At 40.6% G+C, this 13,623-nt stretch overlaps 1 protein-coding gene across 5 annotated transcripts in view; it reads left to right on the top strand.

Moving 5' to 3' along the window:
- The window catches only part of LOC127636741 (GTPase-activating Rap/Ran-GAP domain-like protein 3), a 140,670-nt gene that overhangs the window by 54,423 nt on the left and 72,624 nt on the right, over positions 1-13,623 (top strand). For all 5 annotated transcript variants that reach the window (XM_052117475.1, XM_052117448.1, XM_052117441.1 and 2 more), the window contains exons 3-4: positions 5,045-5,119; positions 12,967-13,066. In XM_052117475.1, coding sequence (XP_051973435.1) covers positions 5,045-5,119; positions 12,967-13,066 — 175 coding nt within the window. The remainder of the gene's footprint in view (positions 1-5,044; positions 5,120-12,966; positions 13,067-13,623) is intronic.

Raw genomic sequence — 13,623 nt, 5'->3', positions numbered from 1 at the left:
AGCTGAACACGCTCAAAACAGGACTTCAGGAGAAACCCCCCTCCCCCCAAGAAGGCTCAGCTGAGGTTGTACTTCCTTCTCCAGCTGAGGAAGTACAACCTGCCACTGGAGCTGCTGAGACAGTTATACTCGGCCATCATTGAATTTGTCCTGTGTACATCTATAAATGTCTGGTTTGATTCAGCCACCAAATCAGACAGAAGGAATATACAACGGACAGTCAGGACTGCTGAGAGGATTATTGGTGCCCCACCTGCCCACCCTCCAAGACCTCTATGTCTCCAGAGTGAGGAAATGTGCAGGTAGAATCACTCTGGACCACACACACCCTGCCCAACCCCTCTTTGAACTGTTGCCCTCTAGCCGGCGCTTGAGAGCACTTAGCGCCAGGACATCCAGACACAAGAACACTTTTTTATCCTCATGCCATTTACCACATGAACAACTAAACCGCTTTCAGGACTCCCAATAGAGCAATAATGTAAATACATATCTCATGTACAAAACAATATTTAAACCCCACAACCACACCTCCCAATCCCCAACCCCTAACCCCCAACAAACACCACTGTGGTCACATAAAAGTATATACAGATGATTATAGACAACACACATAACAATACAAATATAAAAAAAATAATAATGTATATATATATATATATATATATATATATATATATATATATATATATATATATATATATATATACATACACACACACATCCAATAATGTCAAGAATTTGCCCCCATTTCTCTATAAACAAATCTGATTTACCCAGCCTTCTAAATGACCCTTCTTCAAAGGCCGCCACCCTCCCCATTTCTGAGCACCACTCATGAAATTAGGGTGCTCCAGTCGACCTCCAACCCCTTAAAAGAACCTGTCTGGCGATCATGACACTAGTTAGGATACAACTCTTTATATTCTCGACGTGGATGACTGCCCCATCACCAGAGTCTGGGGCAAAACGAGAGCCGAGTGCCCAATACATCATACAAAAGACTCTGAACTTTCAACCAAAACTCCTGGATCCTAACACACCCCCAAAAACCTTCCTTTTATATACAAAACCAGGGAGTGGATCTCTCAGGTGGAAACAACCATTGAGCCAAATGTCTGAGACCCAATGCATAATAATAAATCAAAATCTTGGGTAGGCCTAACCCACCTTTGTCAGTCGGCCTATGTAACTTATTTAAATTTAACATGGGACGCTTATGGGAACTTTGCTATGCTATCAAATTGCTTGAAATAAGAGAGGGGGACATCTACAGGGAGAGACTGTAACAGCTAGTTGAATTTTGGAATATACATTAATTATAATATATTATATTATATTATATTATAATAACATTAACCTTCCCAATCATCGATAAATGTAATGAAGCCCTCCTGTCCACATCATTCGAAAACCTTTTTTTAAGGGATCAAAATTAACTTGTTTGGTTCACTGGAAAGCACCAAGCTAGAAGGCCTTTTCTGGACAGTATGCTGTCAGAGCCAAAGCTTCGGATTTAGACGAATTGACTTTGTATCCTGAGAACTTGGAAAAGGAATTAATAATTCTGTGGAGGCAAGGCATAGATCTAGTAGAGTCAGAGACAAATAATAAAATATAATCTGTGTAAAGCAGAAGCTTATGCACCACACCTCCTGCAATCACCTCCTTTCTTATCGTGGCTGCTACTGCGACAGAACAATAAAGGGGAAAGATGGCAATCCTGCCTGGTGCCCCTATCCAGAGATACATTTGTTTGTACACTATGGGGTGTCTATAAAGTAACTTAATCCAACCAAAAGTACTCCCGAACCCGTATATTTCCAAAATCTTAAAAAGATAATCCCATGCAACCATATGAAATGCCTTTTTGGCATCAAGTGAGATGGCAGCAACCGGAGATTGATAATTCGCTACTGACCACATGATATTGATGAGATGCCTAATTTTATCAGAAGAGCTACGAATTGGAAAAAACCCCACCTGATCTATATGTATAAGAGATGTCATAACTTTACTTAATCGGTTAGCCAGAATTTTTAGATGTAAAACAAAATGTTTTACATCTAACTGGATCAGGGAAATTGGATGGTAGTTTTTACACTCGTTTGGGTCTTTGTCCTTGCTTAAGATTAGACTGATCCGGGCTTGTGTCATGGTTGGTGGAAGCTTTCCATTTTTTAATGATTCCATATAAACTTATAACAAAATATTTCCATTACTATAAAATTCAGCTTCTCTAACTTATGAACATACTGTATATTAATTCTAAAACTTGGGAAATAAAGCCCATAGTGTCTTCTTTCAAAATATACTACAACTGTGTCCATACTCCAAAGGGTCTAGTAAAGACAACCATTTAAGTTCAGGTATGTCATTTTCATGGTTTGTGCTCAAAAAGGGGGTGTCAACAGGTTAGCAAGGTTGGGTTTTTCCTAGATTCAAATCATGCCATTTCAATTCTTCTGCATGTATAATACTACTGATGTAAGAGTTTCTTACATTCCTTGAACCGTTCGCGTTTCTCTCTTGTTGAATTTGCAAAGTCTGGGAACGAGAAAATATTGTGATTCTTCCAAGAAAGATTTCCTTGCTCCTCGCCTGGCACAACATGAGATATTTATCGGATGATCTCAGAAATTTGACCAGGATTGATCGAGGCTTAGCAGATCTCTGAGCTGGGAATCTGTGAGCTTGCTCGATTTCCATTTTATGGCCTGTTATGTCGAGCAGACTCGGGAAGAGCTTGTCTAGGAATTTCACCATATCACTGCCCTCCTCGTGCTCCGTAATTCCAACAATTGAGACATTATTTCTGCGGCTTATATTCTCAAAATCTTTAAGCTTTTCAAAAATATGTTCCAAATCAACTTTGGTCGCAGGCGGATTAGCAGATAAATCGTATCCGATGACTCCAGATAATCGACTCATTTCTCAACAGCTGCCACTCTTGTAATTATCTCGACGTTTTACAGCGAGATCCTCCAAGTCAGCAAGAACCTTCGTCAGCATCACCGACATGTTGGACAGTTGACGCTGGATCTTCTCTCCTGCCGCGCCAACCAAATCGAGTCCCCTGTCTGTAGGCCTGTAGGGGCTTTCATCCTGAACACATATGTGTCTTTTAATGTCTCCAGAGCCCCAGGATTTTGACTTCTTTGCCATGTTTTACCTCAAAGAGCAAATGTGTAACTTGGTGTATCAAATTTCACCAGGTTATAACATGAAAATAATTACAAATTTTGCAAAGTGCGCAGTGCTGAACGCTCACACGTCCGTTTCTTGCATGGCGTCAGTGCCTCTTCTGTTTAGTATATTTTTTAAGTGATTTAAATTATGTGGACACTAGAAATGTCCTCATAAACCACAGTTCTAGCATAATCCCCTTGTTTGAAACCTACAAAATGTCCTTGTAAACCACACAAATCTGCCCCCCTCACCTACACACACGCACACACACACTACAGTAATTGAACAGCTATCTCACATGCTTACAGCCAGTCTTTGTAGTTGCAGTGCACCTGCAGTCTGAAAAGGAAGAGAAAGAGAGGGAGACACACCAACAGGTGGAGCAAAAAGGTGGGAGAAATGTGAGGAAAACAAGGTGACTGAAGAAAAAGGAAATGGGAGAGGTTCTGTGTTCTGTTGCCTAGCAACTAACAATGTTCCGTCTGGGGGATGTTGCAATTTTACTGCAAAGACGAGATTACATCATGTCAGGTACAAGTGATTGTCCCACACACAGGCACATATTGACTTTGTGCAGATTGGCTTTAACTAAAATGACTTCAGTTACAGATTCCATTGTATACATGGTAACTTGCCAAACACACACACACACAAACACACACACACACATACATACATAGAGAGAGATCAAGGGATAAACAGAAATCACCAAACAGAGATCACTTGCCTGTAATTGGTCTCTGATTATGTGAGCAGCTGGCTCTGCATTGATATTGAAGGGCTTCATGTAAACAAAATCATCTGTGTAAGTGTTGAGTTTATGGTTCTGCAGATTGGTCACATGCTGCCTTTTTCTCTGTCTCTCTTTTGTTCTTGGTCTTTTAATAAACATATCTTGTTTATCTCTTCCAAACATGTCTTGGCCATTTTTAAACATAATTGAAGACAATTCAATAGATTCCATAGGATGAGAAACTTGAGTGAATACATGCAGGACACTTAAAAAATGTTAACCTAAACATATGCTTCAAATTAAAATCAAATTGACTGTTTGATTCATTTTAAAAATGTTATTTATCATAATTGAATGGATACATTAGGTTACACTAACAAAACTAATTAATCTAGAAATAGCTTCTTATGGTAACAGTTGCAGGTAACCTTTTTTTGCAGTGATGTACACACAATGGGGCCCAAAAGTGCAGTGAAAACACTTCTGGTTTTCATTGTTCAAAATGAATACATTTTCTAAATTATATTAAATTATATATGATGTTAGCTGGGATAGGCTCCAGCCCCCCGCGACCCTGTACACAGGATAAGCGGTTGACGATGGATGGATGGATAATATAATAAATTATATTATCAGCATAATAATTTCAGTGAGTGTAATAATTAAAAGAGTGAATATTCAGAGTGGCATGGACACAACACGTTTTTGAAAAACCTGATGGACCACGTTATCCCATCATGATTTGTGAAAGTTCCAAAGAGCATCTTGTGTGCTTCAATGGAAGCAAAACAATTTTACCTTTCATACAATGGAGTTAACATTGTGAATGTCACAGATTTGTTTGAATTTGACTAGTGGCCTAAAATAGCACAAAACTGTATATATTCTTTATTCATTTAATGTCCGAACATTTCTTAATTTCTTTTTTTTTTTTTTACGTTTTCAGTTTATTTTCAGGTTTAAATAAAAATTTTATTCCCAGATTTTCAGTGTGGTCTCAGACTCTTAGACCCCACTGTAAATATACTGTTTGCAGTTGTATTATGCAAGCTGTATTATGTCATCTCCTCCTGGCGATTCAGAGTGATCTCACATTCATGGTGCCTCTTTGTGTCTCTTCAGCTCATCTCCAGTGATGCAGACGGAGCCATACAGAGAGCTGGGAGATTCAGGGTGGAGAACGGTTCACTAGATGAGGTGAGAGTGCCACACACATACAGTCTGAAATGTGTTTGTTTATGTATGTGAATGTACAGCTGGTATCACATATGCACTACTGAGGGGACCAAATGTAATAGTTTCGAATCAGCCCTTGAAAACCCATAAGGGTCTATCACTAGTCTGAATATCCTCGGCCCTCTACTTTTCTCTTTGTATTTGCTTCCACTTGGTTCCATACTTAGAAAGTACGGCTTTTCATTCCACTGTTATGCAGATGACAGTCAGATTTATGTACCCCTTAAAAAGAAAAATGATAACTCTGTTGGACAACTACTCAATTGTCTCGACGACATAAAGGCCTGGATGGCTCTGAACTTTTTAAATTTTAATGATAAAAAAACAGAAGTGATGGTTTTTGGAGGCACAACTGGGACCCCGCCTGTAGATCTGGGCTCCTTGGCACCCTATATTAAATCTAACATTACAAATCTAGGAGTTAAAGTGGACCCTGAGCTTAAATTTGACAGTCACATCAAAGCTGTTGTCAAATCAAACTTCTTTCATTTGAGGCAGCTGGCCAAAATAAAGCCAATTCTGTCAAGACAACATTTTGAAACTGCAATCCACGCCTTTGTAACTACACGGCTGGACTATTGTAATTCCCTATATGTGGGGGTTAGTGGGTCCTCCATCACCCGTCTCCAGATGGTACAAAATGCAGCAGCACGTCTTTTAACAGGCACACGTAAACATGAGCACATTTCCCCTATTTTAGCTTCATTACATTGGCTGCCTATTCAATTTAGGATCCATTTTAAAATTCTGTTATTTGCTTTTAAATCTTTAAATGGTCTTGCTCCGCCATACCTCTCTGAGCTTCTACACTCTTATAAACCCGTCCGCGCTCTCAGGTCAGATGATCAGCTGCTCCTGATTGTGCCTAAAACTAAGCGTAAGCTCAGAGGGGACCGTGCCTTTGCTGTGTCTGCCCCTAGACTATGGAATGATCTGCCTTTGCATGTAAAGCAGGCCTCTTCTTTATCTGTTTTTAAAACCCATCTTTTCTCTGTGGCTTTTAACACCTAGTGAGAGGTCGATTTTATTTACTCGATTTTATTTACTCGATTTTATTTACTTGATTGTATTTGTTACTTTGTTTTTATTGTATGGTTATTAATTGTACATATGTTTATGTATATTTTTCTATATTTTTATGTACAGCACTTTGGTCAACTTTGGTTGTTGTAAAGTGCTTAACAAATAAAGTTGGTATGGTATGGTATATTGAGGAACATACAGCCCCTAGTGATGTTAGGGATGAAAATGAAGCTTCAAAGCATGTATTGAGTATGAAGCACAATTTTGAACGTGTATTGTTTTCAGAGAATCAAGTGATCAACAACAAAATGAAGCCTCGCTTTCTGTCCAGTCACGTGCGTGCTTCACTTTGTGTCGGAATGATTGAATCCAGACGATTACTATTTTATGGGTTTATGGAAGTTTAAGTACATTTACAAACTTATTTAAAATTACATTGATATATCCTGTAATACACGTATTATTAAAAATAATTAGAGCACCAGATGCTTGCCTCATACAACTCTGTTAGTCGTATTTGTTCATTAATAATAAGATCACATTGAATCATATTGACTCATATTGGCATTTATTGCCACAATATAATAAACGAATAACATTGTCAGAAGATGAAAATCAACTCACTTAGCATTATTAGGCTTTTATTGGTGGACACTGGATCTAAACTACATCAGGCGCTTCATATGCATCCCTGACTTATTAGCTGCATCCCTGGGATTATGGCTGCTTTAAAATTTACCAACCAGCAGGTGGCACTGTTTCCGACACTCCCAAGGCTTTGAATCTTTTCCTGGAGCAATCAGGGGAGAAAATTCTGGAGGCTTAATTTGCCCATCCCTAACGTCCCCCTCAATGTCTAAATTTTGGCTCTGGTGTACTGTGTGTGCGTCACATTTATGTGTGTTTTTGTCAATGTTTTGATTTTCTTGTCTTTTATTTTGTGGTTTAGTTCATGATTCGTGTTCCTGTTTCTTGTTAGATGTCTTGTCATGTGATTTCCTGTTCCGCCATGTTTCATGTGTTTTGGTCTTATTGGCTCCTTGTTTATTAGTCTTGTCTTGTTATTGATTCATGTTGCATTTGTTCATTTTATTGACTCATGTTTCATGTTTTTTTATTGGTTGTCTTGTAATCTTGTTACATGCCTGTATATTTAAACCCTCATGTTTGCCTTTGTCCATTGTCAGGTATTGTTGTTGTAACATCGCTTCATGGTTTGTTCCTGTTTATGGGTTCTTAGTTATGTCATAATCATGTCATAGTTCATGTTTTGTTTAGTGTTATTGTTTTGCTACGTTTAAGTTTGCTGGATCATTTTTGTTTTTTAAATAAAACTGCACTTGGGATCTTCACTACATCATCGTCTTGTCACCATCTTGTCTTCAGCCTGCCCCAGCATTACAGTGTGTGAATAGTGCTGATTTATAATGGACCAATAAGTTTTAGAAGTGTAGAAATGGCTAGGCTAAAGGTTAAATTGCACTACCATTGTTGAAGTTCTCAAGGCAATGGAGAGATTCAACTAGGTTTTGAACTTTTGCACATGCATACTAATGGCTTTTAGTTCAAACCAGTGTAGCACTGCAGGTATTGGCGCAATACATTTTATTTTAATACATGTGTAAGAAGTCAGGGTGAACAGAAAGAGAAACACAGATTAAATGAGTGGGAGGATGAGAGAGAAAACAGATGTATTCATTGTGTGGCATGGAGTAACAAACCAAAACTGCTGTTTTTTTGTGAGTGGGTCTGTAGGTGTTTCAATGAAACACACATTCATCAGCAAAAACAACAGTCCAAGCCAAGTTATTCAATCAGTCCCCAATGTTTTTGTGTTGTTCCTCCATCTCTCCCTCCATCCACTTGTACTTTTCATCTCAAGCACCAGACTGTAGCTATGACAACCCCTATGTTTTATCCCACCAAAACAGACCTCTGATTAGTTGTTAATGATTTAGGGTCAGTTGTCACTGTAGTGATCAGGGTTCCTGACTCTTGGAGTATATGTATGGGATATTGTTTATGGCCTGTTATTTTCTTTGAGTTGTTTACAATTTTTCTGCATAAAAATATCACTTCACATTTGTGCCGGAACATGATTGAATTTATTATTGGGTGAATGTTGTCAAGCAGAGACATACCAGACATGTCTGTGTTTACGTGTAACAGAGTATCCTGCAAAGCTGTTTCATAGCGGTGGAACATACAGTATATTAGGTCTGGGTATTAATACAGATATTGATTTATCCATATTTTGATTCGATTCTATATCGATTCAAATGGGTATATTTCAGTTATAGTCAATTTTACTTTGATATGAAAGAAAATCTCTCCCAGCTAATGCTGTTAATTATACAGGGGACCTTCTAACAAGGTACATTATGAAAATATTATTTGCACAATTGTTTTTGCCTTTTTATCATTTGTGTCATATTTAATATAAAAATGTTTTAACAATTAATTAATATCATATTATATTATATAGCTTATAGTTCCCCTTTTGTCACTTACTCAATGTTGTGTCGATGTAGTTACATTAGGGGTTGCTCTTGAGAGCTCTGAACACCTCCCATTCTTTGAGAAAAGGCCAATGAGAATTGGCGAGTGGAATTTGCATGCTACTCCCCCGGACATACGGGAGCTGGAATGCAATTCCATTCAGATTTTTTCTTCGTAGCAGAGCGGTTGTACTATCAGCAAGCTGAATACTACTGCTGTTCCATTCACCTGTTAAGAAGTGTATGCTGTTGGATATACGGCGCATTTTTAGGGGCTTTCTCTCCTTCTGCACGTCGAGTGCAGATTTCGCCCCTGGGCTCTTCAACAGCGCTAAAAGTGAGTATATTCCTGCTAAACAGTGCATTTTCTCTATTAGAGCACAAACACTTAGACGTCGAACATCTTTTTAAAGATGCGTCTTTTTAAAGATGCCTTTCCGTCTTTGTGATTCCTGGATGCGGCCATTATCGCTCCGCTTCCAACGGCCACGGGCGCTGCCTCACGTGTCTTAGCAGCGATCACACTGAAGCATTGTTTTTGGATGGTTCATGTTCTCATTGCTAGAATATGACCATGGCAACGTTGCAGTCACGGCGTTCCTTCTTCCACTCTAGCCGTCCCCCATGCTGGGCCTTCTACCCACAGGTATGAGGCCAGCCCCGCTGGCGCTGGAGGCGATTTGGGGAGTAAATGGCCGCTGTTTCACCTAATAATTCCCCTGCGGACCTCCCTTTCCCCAGCACACTCGTTTGCTCCTCTCCGGTCCTGAAATGAGACCAGCCCGCCTTCAGGCAAGCATAACGTCTCTTTCGGGGCTTGTGAGCAAGATGAGGCTTCGATCGCTGCATCGAAGACTCTACTGGGCTGCCACCTTCGGGTCTGCTCGCCCAGTCTGAGGCTGATGCAGAGCTGATCCCCATGATTGGGTTGGACTGGAACCCTCCCCTGAGCGCTCGCAGCTTGATGATTGGTTTCTTGGTTCAGGGCGCCACTCGCGGCCACGCCCCCCTTTCTTCCCGGAAGTGCACGACGATTTAACAAGGTCGTGGAGGGCACTATTCGCTGCCGGAGACAGACTTCCGGGTTTGTCTGCTCTCACTACCCTCGATGGTGGGGTGGTCCATGGGTACACGGAGGTCCCACAGGTGGATAAGGCGGTTGTGATGCACCTGTGCTCGCAAAACGCTGCCACCTGGCAGGAGCCTTCCTCTCCAGAGCCTGTAGGACTACGTCGTCTCTGGCGACCAAAGCCTACAGAGCTGCTGGACAGGCTGCCTCCGCCCTGCATGCCATGGAAATCCTGCAGGTACACCAGGCCAAGGCACTAAAAGAACTGCATGTGGGCGCTGCACTGGGAGGAGGAAGACCCAGCTCTGTCGTTGCTGTGTCCAGTGCGTGCTTTGCGCACCCACTTGGACTTTTCATCTACAAGGAGTGTGGCATCCTCGTGGGCACTGGCCAGTGGCACAACTCTAGCAGACATCTGCAGAGCAGCAGGGCTGGGCAACACCCAATACCTTTGCAAGATTTTACAATCTCCCAGGTACGAACAGGTAGAGTTTGGTAATACGGAACATCTGGCCAGGTGTATTGATTGCGTATAGCACCTTTCCCGTCCCCTGAGGCAAAAACTTGCTCTTTAACCCCCAGTCGAGTTCACGAAGTCGTGGACCCTGGATGTCCTTCCTCCCTAGCCCTATGGTTCGCAGCCAGCCCCACTACAGGGTCTAATATGCCCTGTACTGGGATAGGTGCTCCACAGGTGCCGATTACTCTGGTAACCCCTGTGATGTATATTTTGCGTTACGGTCTCCCTGTCGGCAGACCCGTGTCTCCCTTGGGCAGAGCTCTCTGTTTTCCTCTCTCTGGTCGCATGTTTGTAGAGCCCCCCCTTCATTGTGGGAGCTAGCACCACGCCTCTTCCATGTGTGGCCGTTGAGCCCATGTGTCATATTGCCACATGTTGACCTCCCCTTTTGGGCAGGATGTGGTCTCTGTGGGGTCTTTTCCCCCTGAAAGAATAAGAAAGAAAAAGAACACCTTCCCCGATGCATATGATAGTGTTAGCTGGCCCCAGCCGAATCTAATACTCTGTGGAGAGAAAACAAAGAGAGAAAAGGCAGCGGATGGCGTGGCCTGCTCCCATGCTAGTTATGTTACTTTCCCCCCTGCGGAATGACATGACATCTTTTGGGGCGTTGGGGGAGGTTACATGCAGTCTAATGCACCTGCTATTACGCACGCAACCTGCTTGCACTTGCATCAGCAGTTCCGTAACACGGTTCAGCTGTGTTGGCGTTTTTCTATAGGGACCCCTAGTGTCAAAACATCGACACATCATCGAGTGTAGTGACAGAAGGGGAACATCATGGTTACTGTCGTAACCTCCTTTCCCTGATGGAGGGATGGAGACATTGTGTCCCTCTTGCCACAACACTGTACTAGCTGTTGAAATGGCCAGACCTTGTCTCGGTTCCTCAGCACAAAACCTGAATGGAATTGCATTGTGTCCCTCTTGCCACAACACTGTACTAGCTGTTGAAATGGCCGGACCTTGTCTCGGTTCCTCAGCACAAAACCTGAATGGAATTGCATTCCAGCTCCTTTTATATGTATTTCCAGAGAAGTGGCATGCAAATTCCACTCGCTAATTCTCATTGGCCTTTTCTCAAAGAATGGGAGGTGTTCAGGGCTCTCAAGAGCGACCACCAGGGTCACTACATCGACACAACATCTCGTTCCCTCCATCAAAGAATGGAGGTTACGACAGTAACCATGACGTTTCTTATATGTTTATTGTTTACATGCATAATAAGTATTTACACCGATGTGTTGAACATGCTATATCAGTACTCTGTACTGTCTCTAAAAAACTGATCCGTAAAGAGCATCTGTAAATGAGCGCATATTAACAAGAGAGGACTCGAAAGGCTTTGCTATGCGTGATTAGAATTGAATGTGTTAATTTTATAAAAATTTTTGTTGTTGTTTTTGATCAACAACTGACTGTAAAGAACAGAAAGGATATTAAAAGAGATGTTATTCAATGACAAATGGATTGCGTGGATCTCTTCTTTGGACACACATAACGCGGAACGAGTCAAACCAAACATTTACGTACTCCCAATTCGCAGTGAAAGAATCTCAGTGCTGAACTTTCTCCCCACTATACCATATAATCACTGGTGAGTGAAATCTAAACATTTACTAGGCAGTAGCTAATCATAGACATTTTTAGTCTCATAGTGCGAAATTTGGTTGCAAATGCAAATTATTTCCTGTCATTGTAGTGGAGGGTTGCGTAAAGAGGAAAAGACAGATCATGGCGATTAAGAATAGCTATTGAGAACGTTCAAATCGCAAATCGAACATCGCAATGCAGTGGAAAACCTATATTTTTTATTAGTCCTAATATAGAGCATATAATCTGAGTTTACTCCCTGACTGCATACAAAAATGAACGTTCAGTTCAACATTCAATGCAACAAGTTAATTTCTTCACGATTGGGATGGTTCTTTTCAATGAGCCAGTTGAACTGATTGGCAAATCATTCTGAATCAGAGTCATTGGGCTAAATCATTGACTGAATCAGTCAGACAACTCATTTAATTGGCTAGAATGACTCAGTCGCTCAATGAAAGCAATATATTATGTCAGTTATAATGAACTTAGAACCGTCACTGTTTTTATATTATTATTATTTTTTATATCCAAATTTGTAAGGTTAGTGAAATGGAAATTAGCATAACATGTACACTGTAAAAAAGTGGTAAACTGCAATTGATACTTTATGCTATTTCTACTTGATCTAACCCTTAAAATGTGTTTAGTCAAGTTGATTTAGACATGTTAAATAATACTTTTGACTTGAATAAAACCAGTTAATTTATATGTTACCACATGAAACACATTTTTAGGTTAATATTTTTTCAGTGTAAAGTGAAGAACAGCAATTGTTACCTCAAGAATCTACTTCAGATTCCTCTTGGTCCACTCCCGTTGGTGTAACCTTACTTTTCAAAGACATTTAGTCTGATTAAGTACCATTTTTAACTGAATTTAACCAGTTAATTTAGATGTTACCACATGAAGCATATTTTAGGGTACTTCACAAAGTAAGAAAAATGTCATATGTGTTTGCATGTACTGTATGTGTGTGTCCTATGACAAAGCTCCATAAATAAAACTAACTTTGGGTCGTACTGGCATGTGCATTTATGTACTTGTGCGTTTTGACATATAAAGGTATCTGATGAGTTACATTCTTGGTGGGGCTTTTATGCAGACCTCTGACTACACGCCCGCAACATGGAGGAGAACTGACGTCCATTTGGAGAACCCCGAGTACCACACCAGATGGTTCTTCAAATACTTCCTGGGAAAAGGTGAGATTTCCTCTGCCACATATAGAGGAGCTGATTCTTTAAGAAAGATGTGCACCTGGTAAAAACAATGTTTTTTTGCATGCGTTGTCTGTGCTTGTTTAGCGCTCGATCCAATAAAGGAATTATGCAGGTCAGTCCACGGTGCAAACGCGCCACAAAGCATTATATTATATCAGAGGATACCGTAGACCACTGTATTTGACACCCTGTCATCAATGTGATCCAGACACCTGAATCATCTCTTAAACATGCCAGAAGTGCACTTGACTACACCGTACATCTGGATAAATGCCAGGATATGATGGTTTTCTCCATCATTTGATCATTATTTGATTAATTACTGCTGAAATGAATGGCTGAAAATGTTCACAAAGATCTCACAAACCACCTACTTTCATTCACGGTAATAGCGCAATCTAAATTGCACCAGGCAATTTTTGTGAATAAAGCACAATCTACATTGAGCCTAATTTATATTGAAAGGGTACATTGAAACTAGTCATTTAAATCCCGAAGACGAAGTAAAGATTTCAGTGCTGATTGCAGCTGGTAAAATA

The sequence above is a fragment of the Xyrauchen texanus genome, chromosome 4, assembly GCF_025860055.1.
Source record: "Xyrauchen texanus isolate HMW12.3.18 chromosome 4, RBS_HiC_50CHRs, whole genome shotgun sequence".
Taxonomy (NCBI): domain Eukaryota; kingdom Metazoa; phylum Chordata; class Actinopteri; order Cypriniformes; family Catostomidae; genus Xyrauchen; species Xyrauchen texanus.
The sequence above is the reverse complement of the archived record's forward strand: the minus strand, read 5'-3'. Positions and strand labels throughout refer to the sequence as shown.